The sequence below is a fragment of the Haliotis cracherodii genome, unplaced genomic scaffold, assembly GCF_022045235.1.
Source record: "Haliotis cracherodii isolate W230 unplaced genomic scaffold, xgHalCrac1.p SCAF_24, whole genome shotgun sequence".
NCBI lineage: Eukaryota > Metazoa > Mollusca > Gastropoda > Lepetellida > Haliotidae > Haliotis > Haliotis cracherodii.
This window is the reverse complement of record NW_027266280.1, coordinates 6,047,120-6,069,934: the sequence shown is the minus strand read 5'-3', so window position 1 is coordinate 6,069,934 and position 22,815 is coordinate 6,047,120. Positions and strand designations below refer to the sequence as shown.

The following is a 22,815-nucleotide window of genomic DNA, read 5'->3' as shown; positions in this document are numbered from 1 at the left end:
GTAAAGGCGAGTTTTGGTATAGATCCTTATACTGTTGTCAAGCTAGACTATCCGGATTCAGCAACTGTGTCTGATGCAACCGGACTTTTCATTCTTACATCTAAACATGTGTTCCCTTAAATACTGTTCCTCGTAGGTATGTCTCTTTCTAGCAAAACGTGTTTCCTCAAACTGTGGATAACCAGCTCCACGCCTCACTATACATGGATGCATCTCGATGCTATCTGGAAATAACACACACAATAACATAACAAGCTTGTTTATTGTAAAGCCAGCAATACAGTTATCTATGACCAACGTTGACATGTCTTCTATCTACATCTGATACACATGTGTCTATTGTTAAAAGGACACACGCCCATGTGAAGGACATTCTGCACAGCACACATCAGGACACATGTCCATATGATGGACATACAGCATGACACACATCAGGACACATGTCCATATGATGGACAAACAGCATGATACACATCAGGACACATGTCCATATGATGGACATACAGCACGACACATATCAGGAGATCTGGTAGTCTGGTTTCAGCTTTTTCTTCTCTCCATATCTGTTTGGTCTGTCATAGTCGATTCCTGGTTCATACCTTGGCTTCAGTTGTCTTGGTTCTCTCAATGTCACCACATCTTCAACTGCCTTCATAAACGCCTCACGCTGAAATTGAATCAGAGAAATGTGACACACCATGACAGATGCAATGCAGAAACTGAAACTTGTGATATAGAAACTGACAGATGTCATACAGAAACTGACAGATGTGTTACAGAAATTGACAGATGTGTTACAGAAACTGACAGATGTGATACAGAAACTGACAGATGTGTAAGAGAAACTGACAGATGTGTAAGAGAAACTGACAGATGTGATACAGAAACTGACAGATGTCATACAGAAACAGACAGACGTGATACAGAAACTGACAGATGTGATACAGAAACTGACATATGTCATACAGAAACTGACAGATGTGATACAGATGTGATACAGAAACTGACAGATGTGATACAGACACAGACAGATGTGTTACAGAAACTGACAGAGAGGGGGCCATGCGACCAAGTGGAAACTCACAGACTCGGAAGGTGTGTCGTCTTCTGTCCTGTCATAGAAGACACTGGTCAGTCCACTCTCCACACACCGCTGGGCCAGCACTCGGCCAACGTTCTCTGCTGCAGACACATCTGAGGTGCTGTAACAGACAGAACGACATGAAATACTTCTCACCTCCAGATACATGAAGCGTTTGCGCTGTCCATATAATCAGTATGTGTTGTCAATCAAGCAATACCTGGAGTTTCCATGTGATCACCACCCACCTGTTACCAGACTGTCTACGTCATCATACACATGTACAGCTGTTCCTGGAAGTCTACATCATCACCCACCTGTACAGCTGTTCCCGAACTAACTACGTCATCACCCACCTGCACAGACGTCCTCAGACTAACTACGTCATCACCCATCTGTACAGCTGTTCCAGGACTGCCTACGTCATCATCCATCTGTACAGCTGTTCCCGGACTAACTACTTCATCATCCACCTGTACAGCTGTTCCTGGACTAACGACGTCATCACCCACCTGTACAGCTGTTCCTGGACTAACGACGTCATCACCCATCTGTACAGCTGTTCCCGGACTAACTACGTCATCACCCATCTGTACAGCTGTTGCCGGACTAACTACATCATCACCCACCTGTACAGCTGTTCCTGGACTAACTACATCATCACCCACCGGTACTGCTGTTCCTGGACTAACTACATCATCACCCACCGGTACTGCTGTTCCTGGACTAACTACATCATCACCAAACCTGTACAGCTGTTCCTGGACTAACTACGTCATCACCCACCTGTACAGCTGTTCCCAGACTGCCCATGTCATCATCCACCTACCTGTACAGCTGTTCCTGGACCGAGGAATGTCATCATCCACCTACCTGTACAGCTGTTCCTGGACCGAGGAATGTCATCATCCACCTACCTGTACAGCTGTTCCCGGACCGCCCATGTCATCACCCACCTACCTGTACAGCTGTTCCTGGACCGAGGAATGTCATCATCCACCTACCTGTACAGCTGTTCCCAGACTGCCCATGTCATCATCCACCTACCTGTACAGCTGTTCCCGGACCGCCCATGTCATCACCCACCTACCTGTACAGCTGTTCCCGGACCGCCCACTCCCGTGTAGATGCTGACACAACTGTCTCCCCATTCATGTGCTCCACCCAAGCTGATGTGTGGCGAGCACTTCTCTCAAAAAACAACCTGTGTGAAAACAATAGTGTCTGGTATTCTTTCAAGTCTATATAAATATAAATATATATATATATATATATACAGATGCTAACATCACAATCCCCCATAGCAATATATATTCATAGACAGGAAGTCATACTAACTGCTGAAGAAGTTGTTGGCCTATAGGGTAATACTGAGACCAACAATGTTCCCAGGTAGGGAACAGGAATTACATCATTGTTCAACTGTGTCATGTTAACAGCCAGTATATCACTAGTGTTCTGTGGTGTCATGTTAACAGCTATTATATCACTAGTGTTCAATGGTGTCAGGTTAACAGCTAGTATATCACTATAGTTCAATGGTGTCAGGTTAACAGCCAATATATCACTAGTGTTCAATGGTGTCAGGTTAAGAGCCAATATATCACTACTGTTCAATGGTATCATGTTCACAGCCAATATATCACTACTGTTCAATGGTATCATGTTCACAGCCAATATATCACTACTGTTCAATGGTATCATGTTCATAGCCAATATATAACTATTGTTCAATGGTGTCATATATCACTATTGTTCATGTTAACAGACAATTTATCATCACTGATCCATGGTATCATGTGAAAAGCTAATACCACATTGTTGACAGTAAATTTATCATTGAAACAAACATCAACTTACTTGTGATAGAAATTCTTTCTGGGATATTGCAGAATCCAACCTTGTCTTTTCCTTGCAATTCCCATTGTTTCTAAATTTCTGAAACACACAGTGAATGCGATTAAAGAGATTGTTTTCATGGTATAATATTCCATTCAAAACAATGCAATGATAAAATCATACTCTTTTCAGATTCCTTGAAAAAGAATTAAAACTTTGATGAACCAACACATGCCAAGAGGGCACTCATCCAAAACAGCCGGCACAATGATAAGGGTGTTGTTGCAAGTGTCAAATTTTGTTTCTAAAGGTTTGCCTATATGCATGGTGGGATAATTATTCTGGAGAGCTAAGCAGACTGATTCCTTTCCTCTAGATAAACCTTAGAAACCAGAGAACCCTAGATACGGCATCTTCCCCAGGCAAGGGAGTTAACTCAGAGTAAATGTCCAGTTCCCTACCTTGCCGAACAAGGCAGGAATTACAGTGTTCCCATTTACCGGTAATTACCAGTTTTGTACCGGTAAAATTAGGCTTGGACCGGCTTGGACCGGTACTTCATGTGACTGCCACTCCCTGTGGACTGGCATATAGTACCTTATAAATCTTTGTTGAACAAGCATATTATATTCATAAAAGTTTATTTTTCGAACGAAGTCAATTTTTTACCATCAGGGTTTTTTTAGTGCAAGGAAATAACATTTTGCTTTGATTGAAGGTTAAATATATATTTGTTGCGACTTATATATAATATTCAAAAAAGAGACAGAAAATTGTAACTGAACTTGACTGAACGTGCAAATAAGTTACTTCAGAGAGTTACATCATTGCATTGACAATGATGTTGACAGAATTAAAACCAGGTAATTTTCATACGTTTTTTATTTGTTGAATATTGGGACTGATAAAAATTAGGGGGACTCATCAGTTTTAGAGTTGCCAGTCCACCAGGTCTGCCAGTTTCAAAAACCAGTGGGAACACTGAAATATTGAGTTATATTTTAGCTGGACTACCGAGTCTATGCACAGTCCAATCAAAATAGCAGAACAAAATCGACATTGGGTTCATAAACAACATGGCGACTGATATGACATGCAGATATGGTCGATTGCAGGATTTGCAGAGCACATGTACTGTCAACTGGGGCGTCGACAGAAAATTTCCAAATGTTTTCATGTTTTTAATCAAGGTGCTCAAGTGATTTGATGTACTTCATGAGGTAAGACTCATTTCATTACAATATAGATAACCATTTTGTTTGAAGCAAATGCAAGAGGAAGGAGAGCTGGGATCTTATTGGTCAAGCTGGTGGCGCTACGATTGAGTCACGAAATTCCAGGCTACTTCGGCAAGTGTGGAAACTGGACTTTTATCGTCAGTTAACTAACTTGCCCGGAGAAGATGAATATAAGGTTACCACGGTTACAGCAGTGCAATACCTTCTGCTTGTACAGACTCACCTCGGGTTTTTATTCAGGAACACAGGGTTTACTTTGAAGTCTTTGTTAGGGATGTCATCATGGTATCTCAAACATGTGCTCCCAAAACCTGCACCAAAAATGCAAAGTGATGTAGAATACAGAGAAATAGAGTTTCATACTTGGTCAACATATACAGTGTACATGCCAACATGTATTTAAGTCACAGTCAGTCTGTAAAATGGGATTCACTTAAGCAATTTTTAAAATGCCTAAATGTTTCTGTCATTTTACAAATTGACTGAAATATCTGTTCATTCATTTGACAGTTTGACTAAAAATGATTAAGAAGCTCAATATGCCTTAAAAACATCACAATAATCTAATTATGTAAGGATAAGATATGGATAAACAACATGATTATTACAATTAGGAGAACACTTTGGTGTAGGTTCTAACACTGTTATGAAGCAAGACACATCGCATGCTTAATAACGGTGTCAGAACCTACACCAAAACGCGGCTCTTAATTGTAATAATGATGTTGTTCATCCATATATCTTATCCTTACTTACTACTCAAACATCTAAATGCCTCTCAAAGAAGTAAATCTAATTATGCTAGGACTAGATGTGCTTCTCAGTTGGCATCTATCAGAATGTTTGTCGCAGATGCTTTTCTGAATGTAACTGTTGGTAAGTGAATTTGGCGATCGACTGATACACAATCATTTTATCTAACAGTTGTAATATACACACTCATTTTATCTAATAGCTATAATATATTCATTAATTTTATTTCAATAGCGTATTTATAGTTTTTGTTGCATATCTGATACGCTAGGATTTGATTTGTCCACATATTTCAGTAGATTTTAAGTGTATTTTACTCTTAAGCTCTGTCTAATACACAGCGTTGTATCTCTACACATGATACAAAGACCAGCTCAATGGCTGATACCCAGGGTCAGTAATGAGGACAAGGCTTTAATCCCGTTAATGCCATCTTCCCCAAACAAGGACGTCAACTGACTATAAAAGTCCAGTTTCAACCCTTGCCGAACCGGGCTGGAATTTCATGGCTCAATCTTTACGCCACCAGTGGCCATTACGAGGTATGTCCCTTCTATGTCCCTCCTATTGACCAATCAGATTACATCTCTCATATCACTTGCATTTGCTCCAATCAAAATGGAGGTGCCACGTCAAGACGATCTGATGGATATTCAAGACATGTATTGTAATAAAATGTGGCTAACCCTGCAAGGTGCATCAAATCAGTTGAACACCTTGATAACAAACGTGAAAACATTTGCAAAATATCTGTCGATGCCCAGCTTTGCAAAAAATCCATTTTGTTTTCAAACCGGATGTCTAGCGGTTTTGATTAGACTGTGCAATGACTCATTAGTCCAGCCAAAATGTAACTTCAGAATTCCACCCTAATTCAGCAATGCTTAGAGTTTTACATTATTGCATTGATTGAATGCAACTTAAAAATATTATTTAAGTGCCCCCTCTGGGACATCTGCTGAAGAGACCATACGTTATTTTCTACTTAAATAGCTCTGGACAGTGCCAGAGCGCCAAAGACGAGGGCCCCTTCCTTGAGTAAATTTGGAATATGTTTTGGCGAGAGTTAAATCCCTTGCCACAACGCTGTGGGTTTGACACTTTGAACAAAATAATGCCAAGGGCATTTAGTTTAAAACACGAGATAAATCACTGTTACTTTGAGCCAATAAAAGTAGGTGATTTCCACAGCTTTCCACAACGCTGTGGGTTTGACACTTTGAACAAAATAATGCCAAGGGCATTTAGTTTAAAACACGAGATAAATCACTGTTACTTTGAGCCAATAAAAGTAGGTGATTTCCACAGCTTTTTAACATAACTTGATCACTAATATCGTGTCGTTACAGTATCAACTTGTCTAACGTGTGTTTTACAGTGATCGAATACTGGACACTCGGCCTACGAACATGTTTTACCCTGGATTCTCTGTCGCCAAGTTGTTGTGCAAGAAAATGACCCCGTGTCGATCCAAGCTGGACAAACCACCCTAGAGAATCTGGTAAACATTATGTGCACAGTATCCTTCAGCTAAGAGCTAAAGAACTTTTTTAGTTTGTTTAGCTCTAAATTGTATTCGACATGCGTGAGAACCCGCCGGAAGTCCCAGAGCTCCAGACAGCGTCTAAGGATAAGTACACGCGCTGCCCTGGAGCGTTTGACTGACAAGCGTTTGACGGAAGGACTGCTTATCATGCAGTTTATACATATAGAATGTCGATAGAAAGGAATATAACCGATCCAACCTATCATTGCTGCCTGACGCCTTCAATATGTAGGTCATCTCAGAAAATGTCACTTTATTAACTGACAAAAGTGTCAAAATAGTTAATCGACTCTGTCATGTTATTATAGTCAATCTGACAAGGTACGGCAGATCATAGGAGTCCGTATCTAAAAATAGACGCCCTCATGCATATTCATGACTGGAATATGCATGAGGGCGTCTATTTTTAGATACGGATCGACTCCTGTGAAAACAATTAAAAGCACCTGGCTGAAATATACGCCCACCTAACCGACACATCTGTGTATACTCAAGTATTTACGATAAAAAATATGTTGTGCCCCTAGATATGCAATGATATACAACGTGTTTGCTTTGATCATTGTGAAAAAAGTTACCCATCCTCTCAGAAAACACAACGCTTAGACAGACACCTATGATCGTGGGTTCGAATCCCGGATAGCTGTAATTATGTTTCATATCCGTGCTCGTGATTTGACATCGAAGACCTGCTAGAGCTCAGACTTTCCTGTCACAAACTGACACGCAATGAAATGACTGACATACTCAGTACATATTCCAGAACATTGACATGAGCACCATAGCCTTATGACTTTTAAAATGACAAGAATCATTGTAGGACTTCTTCAGAATTCCTTACCTGGCGTGACAATGATACAGCGAAAGACAACATGGAGAAACGCCGCCCACAAGGCAAATCTATGGTTTCTAAAATATTAATTTACAAAATACCACAGAGGACACAAAATGAAAATGCAACAACACTTGTATTGCGTGAATGTCTCTTTTCTCATATATCTATCCACGGTGACGTTTCTTTTGCGGTTCAGTATACATTGCAATGAAAATCCAGTTGAAAAATATTCCGAATATGTCCAGAAACCTGGATCTTAGTGTGAGTGTACAATGTGTGAAGCCAATTTCTGGTGTACCCCGCAGGGATATTGCAGGAATATTGCTAAAAGCGGCGTAAAACTCACTCACTCTTAACAGGATTTACCTTGGATCTCAGTAGCTTGTAAAGTATCGGGATAAATTGTTCCAGAAAATACTTAAATAATTATGCGTCTGACTGTTGAGAAAAAGTAATTCCATGCAACAAATTATACATTTTCTACAAGACGGTTTAATAAAGACTTCGGACTCGTAGTTTTAATAAAGGAAATATCTAGTTCATCAGCTGTAGCTGGCATAATACATACACATATCACTCTTCTTCGCGTATGAACCCTCGCGTATGAACAAGCATAGTCGCCTTTTACGGCAAGCATGGATTGCCGGAACTTCATGGGGCGTTGCAGTGTATGAAGACCATTTATCGTGTCATCCGCCGTGGTATTGCTGGATTTTTGATAAAGCATAAACAATATGCACCCAGACTCTCACTCACAACTTAACGAGAATGGAGAAACTTAGCCCGTAAGGGTATTTTAGTATACAGTTGTAGAACAGCTCAAAATTACACTGAAGTTTGATAGATTCTCTCTCCACTCTGAACATACTCACATTCCTTAGAACTACATAGTACATCTTGCCCTTTGGATCTTGTCCGTTAACCTTGCTCTTCGGTTCGTGTCCGTTAATCTTGCTCTCTGGATCGTGTCCGTTAACCTTGCTCTTTGGATCGGGTCCGTTAACCTTGCTCTTTGGATCGAGTCCGTTAACCTTGCTCTTTGGATAGTGACCGTTGTCCTTGCTCTTTGGATCTTGTTCGTTAACCTTGCGCTTTGAATCTTGACGGTTAACCTTGCTCTTTGGATCCTGACTGTTGACATTGCCCTGTCGAGGATGTTCAGCAGGTGTTTGTGGTGCAGCATTAGTTCTGCACTTGCCCTCACTCTTCCAGTAGAACACAGAGATGCAGGAGGGACTTCCAAAGCACATAAGGGTACACTTTACTTTACTGACGTGGCTGACGACAGAGCCAGAGTCTGCCATGGACGCTCGGTTGTCAAGATGAAATGAGACTACTCTTTGACGCAGCTTGGAATCCTGGGGCTGATGACCCAGACACAGATGTACTGTGATACAACACAACAAGAGCTTCATTGCAACTGTGGACAAACTGAAGAAACTCAAAAAAACTTTGAGGGCGACTGCTGCGTCTGTTCTAGAAATGGATAAAATTTTAACAGCATGTTTTACACTTTGAATTATTTATGCACCGTTGTGACTTCTTTTACGGTAATTGAGTAAAGAAAGCTGACAGTTTCACAAACTAGTTCATTAATAATGACACAATGTGACACGCACACAGGAAATGAAACTGAAAAACATAATTGTACAACATAAATTTCGCTTTGCAATCACAACTGCTCGTTTGCACGGCATGACGTGCTCAGCGGTGACACGATTGTCTCACGTCATCATGCTGGTGGAAAGGGCAGGGGGGTAGTCTAGTGGTTACAGCGTTCGCACGTCACGCCTCGAAGTCCCGGGTTCGAGTCCCAACATGAGTTCAATGTATAAAACCCATTTCTGGAGTCTCCCCCACCTGGTATTGATGGAATAATACAAGGGGCGTGCAACCATTATCACACGGATGGATAATAGGCCGTGTTTTGCATACGTTTGTCAAACAACTCCAAATATTATCCCAGAACATCAAAAATGGCTAATCATTGGTATGCACCAAACTGGCATGTCATGTCGGACTATTGCTATCGTGTTGAACATTAATTATACTGTAATCAGACGACTCATTAGAAAACACACATTGACTGAGCATGTGAGGGACTTGCCGAGAGCTGGATGTCCACGGAAGACAAGTGCCGGAGAGGACAGGGTCCTTGTTCGCCAGGCAAAACGGCTGCCAACTTTAACTTGCATATTTCTTCGTCATCACTGGCCTACCCACAACAGAGTGTCCCTTAGCAACACATTACGTCGACTGAATGCAGCAAGATTAAGGAACTGAAGACATGCGGGACTGTTTAGCCTGGTGTCAGGTTCGAGCACAATAGAACTTGAGGTCATGGAGGAGGATTCATCGGTCTGACAAAGAGTCGTTTTATTTATTGCACCACACTGATGGTAGGACTCGTGTCTGGGGGCAAAGGTGGGTGAGGTGGATGGTGTTTAACGTCGCGTCCAAGATACCCCACTCAGACACCGGATACTGACTCCGAGCCGATCAGTTGTTGGTTTAGCCCCTTAATGCCGAGCGCCAGACAGGGTAACAAAAAGTACCATATTTTAAAGTATTTTGGTTTGACGCGGACGGGGATCGAACCCCGGACCTTCCGGTCAGACACTCTACCAATAGACCACGGAAGCGGTCTTGGGGCAAAGGGGGACATCTTATCATCAGCGAACATCCAGGAAACAGTGACATGTGGTGCCGGCTGAGTGATGGAATATTGCTCCTTTGGTTGTAAACTTGATTTGGTCAAAGTTCAAGGGACATTAAATGAACGAAGGTATCAAGATACCATATTGGGCGGTTTTATTGCGCCTCATTTTGATAACCATGCATCTGCCACACGTCCGGTCTTCATGGACGACAATGCCTGCTCCACCGAGCACGAGCTGTGACTGACCTCTCCAGAATCTACCTAGGACTTCTCGGAGCCCAGACCGGAATCCAATCGAGCATCTATGGGATAAGTTGGGTTAGGTGAGGTGAGGTGAAATGGGGTTGAACGTCGCGCCCAAGATTATTGCACTTATATAGCTACATGCATGTACGTGTGTGTGGCTGTGTGGCTGCTTGTACTAGTCCGGATTTATAGTGCTAGCACCATGCCACAGTTAAACATGAATACCCCACTCAGACACAGTATACTGACTCCGAGCCGACCAGTCCTTGTTTTAGCCCCTTAATGCCGAGCGCCAGACAGGGTAACAAAAAGTACCAACAATTAGTATGACGCGGCCGGGGATCGAACCCCGGACTTTCCGCTCTCCGGGCGGACACTCTACCACTGGACTACGGAGGCGGTCGATATGGTCAGAGCCATGGTCCATCCAGTACAGAATCACCAAGAATTGACCCTGGCAATGAATCAGGGATGGCAGCACATCCCTAAGTTGAGGATCAGGAGTCTGATTGTGAGCATGAGGAGACGTCTTGCAGATGTGCACCTTGCACAGGGCTGCTGCACAGATATTGAGTTACACTGTTGATCATTTCATGTGACATGGGTACAACGTTACTAAGACCCGAACAGTTTCGACCTGCCAATCTCATTCCTAACAGTTAGCATACTAGTATTGTCTCTATTTATTCCCAATTAGTCCTTGAAGTCGCTGGCGAATAAAGTTGCTTTTTTCTTTGTAAATGCTCATTTATTTCCTATTATGCATGACATTAACATCATATTTGACATTAAGTAATAGTTTTTTTGCTTTTGTTTCGCTTTCCAGCTTTTCTTTTCTGATCATCATAAGATCTTGGTGGTGTGATACTCCTGACGAGGAGAATATATACTGAACAAACAAAAGTTCCTGTGACATTGAATAAGATTTAATGCAAAGTTATGTTGTTTTACCAAATCTGAAACAATTTCGATTTGCAACAGATAAAAGACTCCTGTTAGTGTTCAAATGGTTTAATTTGCCATACTGACTTCAGAAAATGCGTGATTTCATAAAAAAAACCAAACATGAACATGACAAAATGTCAATTTTCAAATCAATAGCGTGTGTGTCCACCTCTGGTTGCGATACAAGCAACACATCTTCGTCTCATGGAATGGACCAGGCGTCGCACAAAGTCCTGTGGGATATCTGTCCATATCTGCTGGAGCATGTGTCGAAGTTCCTGGAGTGTCTGTGGAACACGTGGAACAAGAAGGTGCCGATCCATCTCATCACACATGTGCTCGATTGGTGAGAGATCAGGGGAGCGAGCCGGCCAGGGGATGACATTCGCGTTGTTTTGTTGAAGAGAATCCTGAACGCCCTGAGGCCGGGCGTTTTCATGTTGAAAGGTAATGCCTGGGCCACGACGACGCAAAAACGGTAGAACAACAGGGCTGATGATCTCGTCGCGGTAGCGCTGTCCATTGAGATTTCCCTTTACCACTACCAAGCGGTTCCTCTGTCTTGCTGTAATCCCACCCCATACCATAACGCTGCCGCCCCCGAGCCGATCTTCTTCCATGACACAATGATTGACGTACACTCGGTACACTCGAATCCGTCCATCGCTGTGGCTGAGGTGAAAACAAGACACGTCAGTGAATAGAACTTGTCCCCACCGCATGGCCGGCCAGCGTAGATTCTGTCTGCATCACTGTAGACGTGCTTGACGGTGGTTTCCTGTCAAAATGGGACGTCTGGGGGGTCTTCTAGCGACAATCCCTGCCCATCTAAGGCAGCAACGTACGGTTTGTGAAGATATTCGTCGAAGACCAAGGATGCTTTTTGCAGTCACTGTTGCTGGCTGGAATCTATTTCGTAGGTGTGTTGTTCGAATCCAGTTGTCTTGTTGATTATTGGTTACGCGTGGCCTGCCACTCCGAGGATGGTCTCTGACTGCATTCGTATGTTGCCAACGTTGCCATACACACCAAATGGTGTTTCTGTGGACGTTAAATTGTCTTGCAACATCACGTTGACTCGATCCTGCTTCAAGCATACCAATGGCTCGCAGACGCTCATTTTCGGACAGGCGTGGCATTTCGTAATGTTCAATAATTGCGTAATTTTGTTGTTTTTCTGAGTGGTTGTTGTCAGCACGATGCTTAACAATGCATATGGAATCCCTTAACGCACGTATTTATACCCATTCTTGGGCAGTGAAATGCGTGGGGCTTGCATTAAAGTCAACTTTTACATGGAATGCATGCTTTTCTGTAGCAGTTGCGTTTTTGTGACTTGATTCCATACATGTACTACAATATTGGAAACCAAACTTTACTTGTTTGAAAAATACACTAAAATATTGGTGTCACAGGAACTTTTGTTGTTGAGTATATATGAAATGTAGAGATAGAATATTTCCGCATAAAATGTAGGGATAGAACAATTAGGCAAGAAGCAGGCATGAACACCAAATGTGACACGCCTCCTTGTTGATCGCTTTCTTTATGCAATCATTTTTGATTGGCAAAATCAAAAGAAGAGAATATGGACAAGAAGTTTAACTTATGCTCCAGCTAGCAATGATCCGATATAGTTTAATAACGGTCAAATAGCCAGTTCCTTTCAAACGATTTACCTAACTCAGTTATAAATATAAGAAGCCAGTAAAACCGCTTCATATGTTTGTTATGTAGGTCCATGCATAAAGATTCAGAATGATCAAGGCCGTAGTTAACAAGGGGGCAAATATTTGTACAGGTATCACTTGTCCCCGACTTGATTCAAATAAAACTGTTTTCTATGAAAAATCTGTGGGGGGGGGCTGTCCCCCGGCTGGCTACGGCACTGATGATAACATAATGTTGATCAAGAGGGATGACTTCAACCTTCCAATAGTCAAATTTCCCATTATGTAGAGCAATATTCCAGCAGCTCCAGCCTTTGGTGTCTACATTTCACACCTTTTGAGCTACGATCAAGCATGCTCCTTCTACCGAGATTTCAAAGAGCCTCATGTGACACTTGCTAAAAAGTTGTTTGATCAAGGCTACAACATGCAAGGCCTCAGTTCAGCTTTCAAAAGGTCTTCTGGAAGACATGTGGAGGACATTTCCAAACTTAAAGCATCAGGGACAAAAGCGATGTCCGATAGAATCCTCTAATTTCCATTGGATTTGCTCACATTTTCGTAAACACCTGGTATCATCTAGGGCTGGGACGAGTCCAAATTTACTATCCGGGTACCTGACGCCCTATTACCCGACCCTACCTGGGTACCCACTGCAGGTCTGAAGATTTGAGAACAAAATGTCTGAGTGGGAATTGTTTTATCGCAGCCCTGGTCAAAACTATTAAGATACCTGTATCAAACGATCAGATCATGCGTACACTGACATTAACTGAAGCTTTATCTTTACTCAAACATATACAAGTCAAAAGGAATGTGTGCATCGTCAGAAAGAAATGCGAACATTAGCGACATGTACTGTAACCACTGAGCTATAGTGAGTTTTTGTCATTAAACAATATATCACAAGCTTATCCATCGGTCCGGGTGGTCCTGTGGATACCCGGGTCCTACTCAGTACCCACCCAACAAGAGGACCCGAGTTACCCATCCAAGCCCCAGTATCATCACTTTTGATAGTGATTCTTAAACACATGCTCATATTATAGTCTAAATCGTACAATGGACAAAGATTTCTGAGTATTATGGAAAGTGTTTTGTCACTATCTACTAAACATATCAGCAATATACTGTGTTTTTGAGGTTATCACTATACAGTTTCTGTGATCAAGCACATATTTACACTAGGACTTCATAACAGCCTTCTGTTTTGGGTGTGCTGCAGCAGTTTAAATTGCTGTTCTTGGAACTGTTACCCTGTCTTTTCCAGGTGAACAATTGACTTGCCTTTGCATGTGTTTTTGATGGGTGCCACTGGTGAGGCAGGATACGCTCACCATTTTGCAGACACGAGGTATCATGGCTATGCAGATTACACACTATGCATACAAGTTTTGAAGTTTATACCACCTTAAATGCAAACAATATTGAAGTCAACTCTGAATAAAATCAATTACAGTAAATATATAGTCTCTGAAAAAACAAATCCAAAATGCATTGATTTGTGCTTGTAAATTTCATTGTCAAAACGGACATGGCATGTAAATTACAACAAAATGTAAATAGGAATGCAACACAACTGTGTCCAACAATAAATATATAACAGATCTACTGACATATTGCACAAGAAATATATTGTTCCTCTGATTAGACTCAGACAACAACCAACCAGACAGCAAGATGACAAGAAGCTGACAGAGAGATATACTGTACACGACAATCAGAAATCATGCCTACTGTGATGTGGATTTATATGTGTTATTGTCAATTTGATACCTCTGACTGTTAGCAAAACTGACAGCATGATTTCAATGTATGGATTAGAGGTATCAAATCAATGCCTAGGGACCAAATTTTGTATAGAGATTAGATATTTTTTCAGCTACAGACACAAACCAGATATCTTTTCAAAACCAGGCAGTTTCTTTTTTTTTCAATAGTCTGAAGCATAATTATTTTTGTCACGAATTTTGGGAACATTTTTTTTTTTTTCAACAAAATCCTATGATTCCAGGATATGGGAAATGGAATGTTGAAAGAGTATGACATGTTGTATTGACAATTGTAAAGACAATATTTCATAGTTGGTCATGAAAGTAAATATAACATTTGATCACGAAAGCAAAGATGACATTGATAATGTAAGTAAAGACCAAATTTGATCATGTAAGCACATATGAGTGTGTGAATTGGGCTTTAAGCCGCTTCTAACAGTATTCCAGTTTAATCATGGTGTGTCAGCTTAATGTGGAGGAAAGCCCCAAATGATGCAGGTCTCAGACGTTAACCACTTCGGTGAAATCCACGAGCACGGGTATGGTGCTGACAACATAGAAACATAATCGGGGTGAACCTGGATTCAAACCCACAATCATAGGTCTCTGGCTTGCCCAAGGGACGCAACTCTCAGCGCCTTAGACAACTGGGCCACCCGTGCCCCCTAAGCACATAGGACATCTTATCTGATTTGATCTAACACCCCTGCTGATCCATGACCTTCTGGAAGTTGCTTAAAGCACTAAATGGTGTATTAGACTTTTCCCTATTTTCTCCCTCTTGACTCGGCTTGAGAATCAATCTTCGTGCACCTGGGACATCTGGCACAGGCAGCTTTGGTGTCATCAGTTCCACAGACAAAACAGCCCGGGCACCAGGCACTGTGGTTCTGGGGAGGACTAGCAGCGTTATTAGGACAAGAAATGAGGGCATCAGGCACATGCATCATGTTCTTTGGAGGACTAACTGGGATTTGTATCCGCGGAGGACCAGCTGCTGAGATCTTAGGACAAGGGTGTGTGTGTGTGGGTGTGTGTGGGGGTGTGGGAGTGGGTGGTCATCTGGCACAGGCATAATGGGATCTGTGGAGGACTATCTGCTGGGATCTTAGGACAAGGATGTGTGTGTGTGGGTGTGTGTGGGGGTGTGGGAGTGGGCGGTCATCTGGCACAGGCATCATGGGATCTGTGAAGGACCAGCTGCTGGGATCTTAGGACAAGGATGTGTGTGTGTGGGTGTGTGGGGGTGTGTGGGAGTGGGTGGTCATCTGGCACAGGCATCATGTTCTTTGGAGGACTAACTGGGATTTATATCCACGAAGGACCAGCTGCTGGGATCTTAGGACAAGGATGTGAGTGTGTGGGTGGGTGGGGGTGTGTGTGGGGGTGTGAGAGTGGGTGGTCATCTGGCACAGGCATCATGGGATCTGTGGAGGACTAACTGGAATCTACATCATCCATTCTGTGGAGGATTAACTGGAATCTACATCATCAGTTCTGTGGAGGACTAACTGGAATCTACATCATCAGTTCTGTGGAGGACCAGCTGGGATCTACATCATCAGTTCTGTGGAGGACTACCTGGAATCGACATCATCAGTTCTGAGGAGGACTAACTGGAATCGACATCATCAGTTCTGTGGAGGACTAACTGGAATCTACATCATCAGTTCTGTGGAGGACTAACTGGAATCTACATCATCAGTTCTGTGGAGGACCAGCTGGGATCTACATCATCAGTTCTGAGGAGGACTAACTGGGATCTACATCATCAGTTCTGTGGAGGACTAACTGGAATCTACATCATCAGTTCTGTGGAGGACTAACTGGAATCTACATCATCAGTTCTGTGGAGGACTAACTGGAATCAGGAACAGGCGTCGCACCTGTGGCAATTAGACCACTAAAGTATACCCACCTTACTACAGAGAATGGAAAATTAACTTTGGTAAAAACATGTATGACTAGAAATTGTGGGTGTCACAATACACTTACCTCAAGTGAGGTGAGGTGTGGTGAGGTGAGGTGAGGTGTGGTGAGGTGAGGTGAGGTGTGGTGAGGTGAGATGTTAGGTGAGGTTAGGTGAGATGATAGGTGAGGTGAGGTAAGGTGCGGTGAAATGGGGTTTATATTCTCCATGTTAGATTTGACCCGAATAGAAAAAGGTTGTTGCTATAGGTTTGTAATTGCATTACTGGTTAATTTAGGTTAGTTTTGCATTTTTAGCAGTTTTTATGAAAGGGGTTAAGTTAATGCAGTTACCAGGCCAAGTTACTGCAAAATCATACAGAATAAAAAAATATGAATCAATACATGGATAGGCATATCATGTCGTGAATCATCAGGTGAACATTTGATGTACTGATGCGTTAGTGGATTGTGACAACCCTAATAGAAAACTGTGTGAGACACTAGTCTCCTGTTTGTGAAGGTAATGAGGCTGATGAAGACTTCACTGGAGTATATCAGAGCGGTCCTGTCGACTGGGGGGTCATAACTCAGCCCTCTCTCTCCTCAAACACCAGTGCAAATGGGTGTGGCCGAATGATGAAGTCGTACTCTCCTTCCAGGCAGAAGTTCTTGGTGGCCGACTTGACCGTCAGTTGGTGCATGATGGTGGAGAAGAACAGGAACAGCATGATCTCGGCCAAACTTTCTCCTGGACAGCGCCGTGTTCCGGCACCGTAGGGCAGGAAGTGGTCTGGAATCTCCAGGGAGTTCTCGTCTGTTAGGAATCTGTGTCAATACATTCACAAATCATTAGAACACATACAAGCACATATCCCTCTCATCTCACATCTTATCTGAATCTGTTTCAAATCAATGAGCGCCAATAAAGATCAAATCGGTTGGTCATGTTGTTTTTCTGTGAAAGAAATAAGGAAATAAAAATTACTTGTGATAATTTGTTTTCTGGGCCAACTCTGTTTACCTCAGTAGGTGAAACGAAACAACCATGCAAATTTTATCACTGCTGTTCTTAAGAAATGGGGAATAATACATATACAATGTATAAATATTAATTCTTGCCATGTTAAAACATATTTGTACCTCCTTTAAAAGTAACAACACAATCTGGTAGTTGTAAAGGTCACACAGAATTTTATGCCTAAAAAATGTAAACCAACTAAAAAAAAGACCAAAGAAAAATGATAAAATGAAAAGTGACAAAAAAAATAGCTAGGTAAAAAGATCTCCCAAGTTAGGAAAGGCCCCACTTTCTACAGTCTAGTATTATATGCAACCTCTGTCACAAAAAAAACTGCAGGGGGGGGTAACGGGTGGCCCGATTGTCAAAGGCGCTGCAATTCGCTATGCAGAGTTGCATCCCTTGGCCACACTAGGAACCTATGATTGTGTGTTCGAATCCTGGTTCGCCCTGATTATGTTTCTAGGTTTGTCAGCACCATACCCGTGCACGTGGGTTTAACCTAGGTGGTAAACTTCTGAGACTTGCATCACTTCGGGCTTTCCTCACACATTAAGTTGACACGCCCTGGTATAACTGTAATACTGTTAAAACAGGCGTTAAAGACAACTTACTCACTCACTCACTCAATGAGTCACGTTTTCTACCAACTCGCTCACATATACAAAATCATGATTGTGTATGCACCTGTTTGGGTTGAACTTCATTGGGTGTTTCCAGTACCGGCTGTCATGGTGGATGCTCCACACGTTCAGCAGCAAGATGGTGCCCTCCGCTATGTCAAAGTCTGGTGATCAAAAAACATGGAGTAAGGTGAGGTGAGGTGAAATGGTGTTTAATGTCGCATCCAAGATTATTGCACTTATATAGCAACGTGCATGCACGTGTGTGTGGCTACTTGTACTAGTCCGGACTGATGCCGATTTATAGTGCTAGCCCATTGAGTTACCTTGCCGCAGTTAAACATGAACACCCCTCTCAGACAAAGTACACTGACTCCGAGCTAACCAGTCCTTGTTTTAGTCCCATAATGCCGAGCACAAGACAGGGCAACAACAAGTACCATCTTTTAACGTCTTGGTATGACACGGCTGGGGATCGAACCCCGGGCCTTCCGCTCTACCACTAGACCATGGAGGCGGTCAACATGGAGTAAATATACATGGTGCATTATCAGTACTTGAACAATGATGGATGGTGTCCCTCTTCTACATCAAAGACTGGTATAAAGTAAAGCATGCATGGTGCAGTATCAATACTTGAATGAACTGATTTCAGAATGATAATGTCATTCCAAAAGGGAAGGATGTGTACCACTGACATGAGAGAGGAGATTTTGAAGGTATCTACGTAAGATGTATAAGCTGACCTTGTTCCCCTGTTGAGTTCATTAAACTACTCTATGAATCTGAATCAAATTGCTCCACTGTAACCATGGTATCTGTGAAAAAGAATGTAACCTTGTAACTTGCAGTTGTCCCTCGCAACGTGTGGTTGAAGGAAAGGGTAGACTGAAGCCAGTCTCTCCGCTTCAAAGATGACGGCACTTGTATAGGGGAGATACGGCTGATCCTGTAGAGACGGGAGTCGGTCGTTACCCACAATGCCATCCAGTTCCTCTTGGACCTTGACCTGGATGTCAGGGTTCATGGCCATGTAGCCAAGCAGCCACGTGAGGACAACAGCCGTGGTCTCGTAGCCGGAGTTAGCGAAGTCCATCATCAGAAAGTCGATGTCCCCCTTCTCCATTAATCCATGGTCCTCCCCAGTCTCCAGATACAGCAGCAGGTGATCCATCATATCGCGGATGCTCCCTGGATCATAGCTGTCCTTGTGCACGTTCATAATTTTCCTCTGATACAGGATCTGCTGCAGGGTCTTCTCTTGAACAAATTCCAAATCTTCTCTCGGTGAGAAAGCTTTTAGGAATGGCACATAGTCAACAGCGTGGAAACATTTGGCAAAATTTCGGGCGTGGAATGTGGACAGAATCTCTTGCATGACTCGGCCTGCTGGGTCAAACCTCTGACCATACGCTAGCCTCGTCATGATGTTCAGACAAGCAGATTCCAAGGAGTAGAAAGGATCCAGCGGTTTGTCAGTCTCAACAAATTTATTGACAACTTCCAAGATGTCTGCCGCCACTACGTCCTCAATGTTGTCCGAGCTGGAGCAGTAGACGTCGAGGCTGAAGTCGAGGAAGTTCTTCTTCATCACTGTCTTCTCATCATAATCAGCCGTACTGATACCTGAAATTAGAAGTTTTAAAAGGTTTTTACAATACAGCTATTACTGTTTCATTTTAATGTTTGTTTGTTGTTAAACGCTGCACCCAGCAAAATTCCAGCGATATGACGATGGTCTGTAAATTAATCGAGTTAAGACGAGACAGTCCAGTGATTGACATCATGAACATCGTTCTACGCAATTGGGATATAATGACATGTATCAACCAAGTCAGCGAGCCTGACCACCCAATCCTGTTAGTCGCCTCCTACGACAAGTATAGTTTCCTTTTGACTTTATCACATGAGTTTGTATTATTTCACTTGTATCACGGTATGACAGCTTGATGTGGGAGGAAAGCAGACTTTTACCACTTTGGTGGCATCCAGGTTTAACCCACAAGCATGGGTTTGGTGCTGACAAACCTTCAAACAATCAGGGCCAACCTGGATTGAAACCAACGATTATAGGTTTCGGCATGCCGAAGGGAAGAACAATGAATTACTGTACATTAGTGAGTGAGTGGGTTTAACCCCATTTTGAACAGTATTCCAGTTATATCACAGTGTGTCAGCTTGATGTCGGAGAAAAGCCTAAAGTGATACAAGTCTTTGATGTTTACCACTTTGGGGAACCCAGCATGGGTATGGTGCTGACAAACCTGGAACCATATTCAACAAACTGGGATTCGAACCCACATCATAGGTTTCGGGCGTTCCTAAGTGACGCAACTCTGCACAGTGAATTGTGGCGCAGTAGACAACTGAGAGCCCAATGCAATCCTTGTACAATAGTCTACCATGACTAAAATATGAAACCTTAAACATCATAAATACTTCCAAAATTACAAACAAAATACTCCTCAGATATCATACATGTCCAAGAGTATCCCAGGAATAGATCTAAGCTTGGTGCGCTGTCACATCAGATTAATATTAATGTTCCATGCTCATGAAGTCTTAATTATTTCTGTTACGTTCTCACCTTGATGTCGGTTTCCATTATACAGGATGTGACACACCTCAAAGTCAGGTCGACCACTGAAGTCAACCCCTTTATGTATCAGCCCTTCCAAAACAGCATCTAGCGAGCAAGCAATCACAACATTATGGGTGCCCAGCCGCAGCTGGTAGATATCGCCATACTTTTCTTTAAGGTTGGATAGCTTGATATGGGGCTTATTCCTGAAATAGTTAATGTGTCCAATCACAGGCCAGGTCCAAGGGCCTGGTGGAAGACGTTTCTGGGTCTTTTTGAATATGAAGAAGAGGCTAAGAGATGTTGCAGCAAGGATGAGCGTCCAGTGATGGGTGTGGAGACAGTCGGTCTGGAGGATGTCCAGTGGGAGGAGCAGTCGCTGGAGGAGACTGTCCCCGTCATGGTTGGGGGCGGAGTCACCGGGAGGGGCAGAACCAGTCATACTCATCCCTGCAAAACACAGTTTGAAAGTAGGAAAACATCAGTACATATGAGTTACAGTATGATATCATGCAGTTGTGTTACAATACAAGCAACTCCTATTGTTGCACCACTAAGTGATATACGTTAACTTGTATTGTTATTGTATTGTGATATCATACTGTAACTCCTATTGTTGCACCACTACGTGATATACGTTAACTTGTATTGTTATGCACTGTGTGATATCATACTGTAACTCCTATTGTTGCACCACTACGTGATATATGTTAACTTGTATTGTTACGCACTGTGTGATATACTGTAACTCCTATTGTTGCACCACTACGTGATATACGTTAACTTGTATTGTTATGCACTGTGTGATATCATACTGTAACTCCTATTGTTGCACCACTACGTGATGTCATACCTTAACTTGTATTGTTATGCACTGTGATATCATGCTGTAACTCCTATTGTTGCACCATGTGCTATTGTACTGTAATGGTGGAATGAAATCAGTTACAGTATGATATCATGTAGTTGTGTAACAATATGAGTTGCAGAACAATATCACACAGTGCTGTAACCATGGTAACAATATGGGACTGGTGGATGCCTTTGTTATTTTTCCTGTGGATACCCGGATGATAACCCAGAAATCTTGACAAGTTCGAGACCTTTGCTTCGCCAACCATAAGCGCATTTGTTGCTTTTATTGATAGCATGAAGGAGTATTGTCACATTGATCAACAAAATTATTTACAGTTTTGTCTTGGAAAAAATAAGGATTCTCTGGGGGTAGCACCAATAACGTCAACAAAGTTTTGATATGTCACTAGCTTGGTTTGATGCGATTTTCTGTTGACTTGTAATACAAACTAAATATTTGACCTGAGAATCGCATATTTTATTGTGTGCATATGGTACAATCATTGTGTAAAATGACTAAAATTTTCACTTAGGCAATTCATTGAAATATCATAACATTACTCTTCTGTCATATACCAAACCCTTCACCTGCCCATGACATCATCTGATGTACAGGTCAACTTTCACTACTGATTAACTGCTCTGATTAATTACGATCTTCCTACTTTTCTGAAAAAGGGTATTTTCAATATATAATTTACAATTAGATTTCGTTACAAAATAAAGTGTATGCACAAACTACTCAGACCACAAACGCTTTATGTGAAGAAAATCCAACAAACGACTCGAAAGCAATAAGCAGGTGATAATTAGGCTTGCAATTATTAGCCTACTGGTTAGCCATGTGATGGTATTTTGAATCAAGAGATCTAAACCAGCTGATAAAAGATTTCATCACCTACTGTGAAATATGATGATATCCAAAGATATGTCTTATCTTTGAGTCGACTTATTCAAACACCATCCCACTGACTACTTGCTGTGTCGTCCATTTGTAAACAAGGTCCCCAGTGACCTCGCACCTGAACTAAAATATCCCGGATTATTTTAACCGTACAAATCACCAACAAATAATATTGCCAGTAAAACAGCAGTCTTACGCCATTTTCAGAAATATGCCAGCTACTGTTCCAAGGCGTTAATTTGTTTGTGAATACGATAGGTCTATTGAAATGCGGTAGAAGGAACGAAACACATTTCCGTTATTTATTGTGTGTTCCGGATTTTAATAGTAGAAATG

At 42.2% G+C, this 22,815-nt stretch overlaps 2 protein-coding genes across 3 annotated transcripts; both read right to left on the bottom strand.

The window, feature by feature from the left end:
• Positions 1 to 261: 261 nt before the first annotated feature.
• LOC139472425 (large ribosomal subunit protein uL18m-like) lies at positions 262 to 6,508 on the bottom strand. Its single transcript, XM_071254903.1, has 6 exons — positions 6,330 to 6,508; positions 4,382 to 4,469; positions 2,942 to 3,019; positions 2,172 to 2,285; positions 1,085 to 1,202; positions 262 to 667 (listed from the first exon to the last, which is right to left on the bottom strand). Exons 1-6 carry the CDS (start codon positions 6,418 to 6,420, stop codon positions 518 to 520), a joined length of 639 nt encoding a protein of 212 aa, XP_071111004.1. The 5' UTR covers positions 6,421 to 6,508; the 3' UTR covers positions 262 to 517.
• Positions 6,509 to 14,410: 7,902 nt separating this feature from the next.
• LOC139472284 (cytochrome P450 1A1-like) lies at positions 14,411 to 22,573 on the bottom strand. Of its 2 annotated transcripts, none has more exons than XM_071254715.1 (5): positions 22,474 to 22,573; positions 20,727 to 21,170; positions 18,977 to 19,765; positions 18,204 to 18,303; positions 14,411 to 17,323 (listed from the first exon to the last, which is right to left on the bottom strand). In XM_071254715.1, exons 2-5 carry the CDS (start codon positions 21,166 to 21,168, stop codon positions 17,086 to 17,088), a joined length of 1,569 nt encoding a protein of 522 aa, XP_071110816.1. In that variant the 5' UTR covers positions 21,169 to 21,170; positions 22,474 to 22,573; the 3' UTR covers positions 14,411 to 17,085. The 2 variants fall into 2 exon arrangements, with proteins under 2 accessions (XP_071110816.1, XP_071110815.1); XM_071254714.1 differs by having other exon boundaries at positions 22,478 to 22,573.
• Between the last annotated feature and the right edge of the window lie 242 nt (positions 22,574 to 22,815).

Excerpts from the sequence above, each read along its gene's own strand:
- LOC139472425 (XM_071254903.1), bottom strand. The coding sequence starts at position 6,420 with ATGTTTACCAGATTCTCTAGGGTGGTTTGTCCAGCTTGGATCGACACG. Across the intron at positions 3,020-4,381 it reads TTCCTGAATAAAAACCCGAG|AAATTTAGAAACAATGGGAA; the intron begins GTGAGTCTGTAC and ends TGTGTGTTTCAG. Across the intron at positions 1,203-2,171 it reads GTCCGGGAACAGCTGTACAG|CACCTCAGATGTGTCTGCAG; the intron begins GTAGGTGGGTGA and ends TGTCTGTTACAG.
- LOC139472284 (XM_071254715.1), bottom strand. The coding sequence starts at position 21,168 with ATGAGTATGACTGGTTCTGCCCCTCCCGGTGACTCCGCCCCCAACCAT. Across the intron at positions 19,766-20,726 it reads TAATGGAAACCGACATCAAG|GTATCAGTACGGCTGATTAT; the intron begins GTGAGAACGTAA and ends TTCTAATTTCAG. Across the intron at positions 18,304-18,976 it reads GGACAACTGCAAGTTACAAG|ACTTTGACATAGCGGAGGGC; the intron begins GTTACATTCTTT and ends TTTGATCACCAG.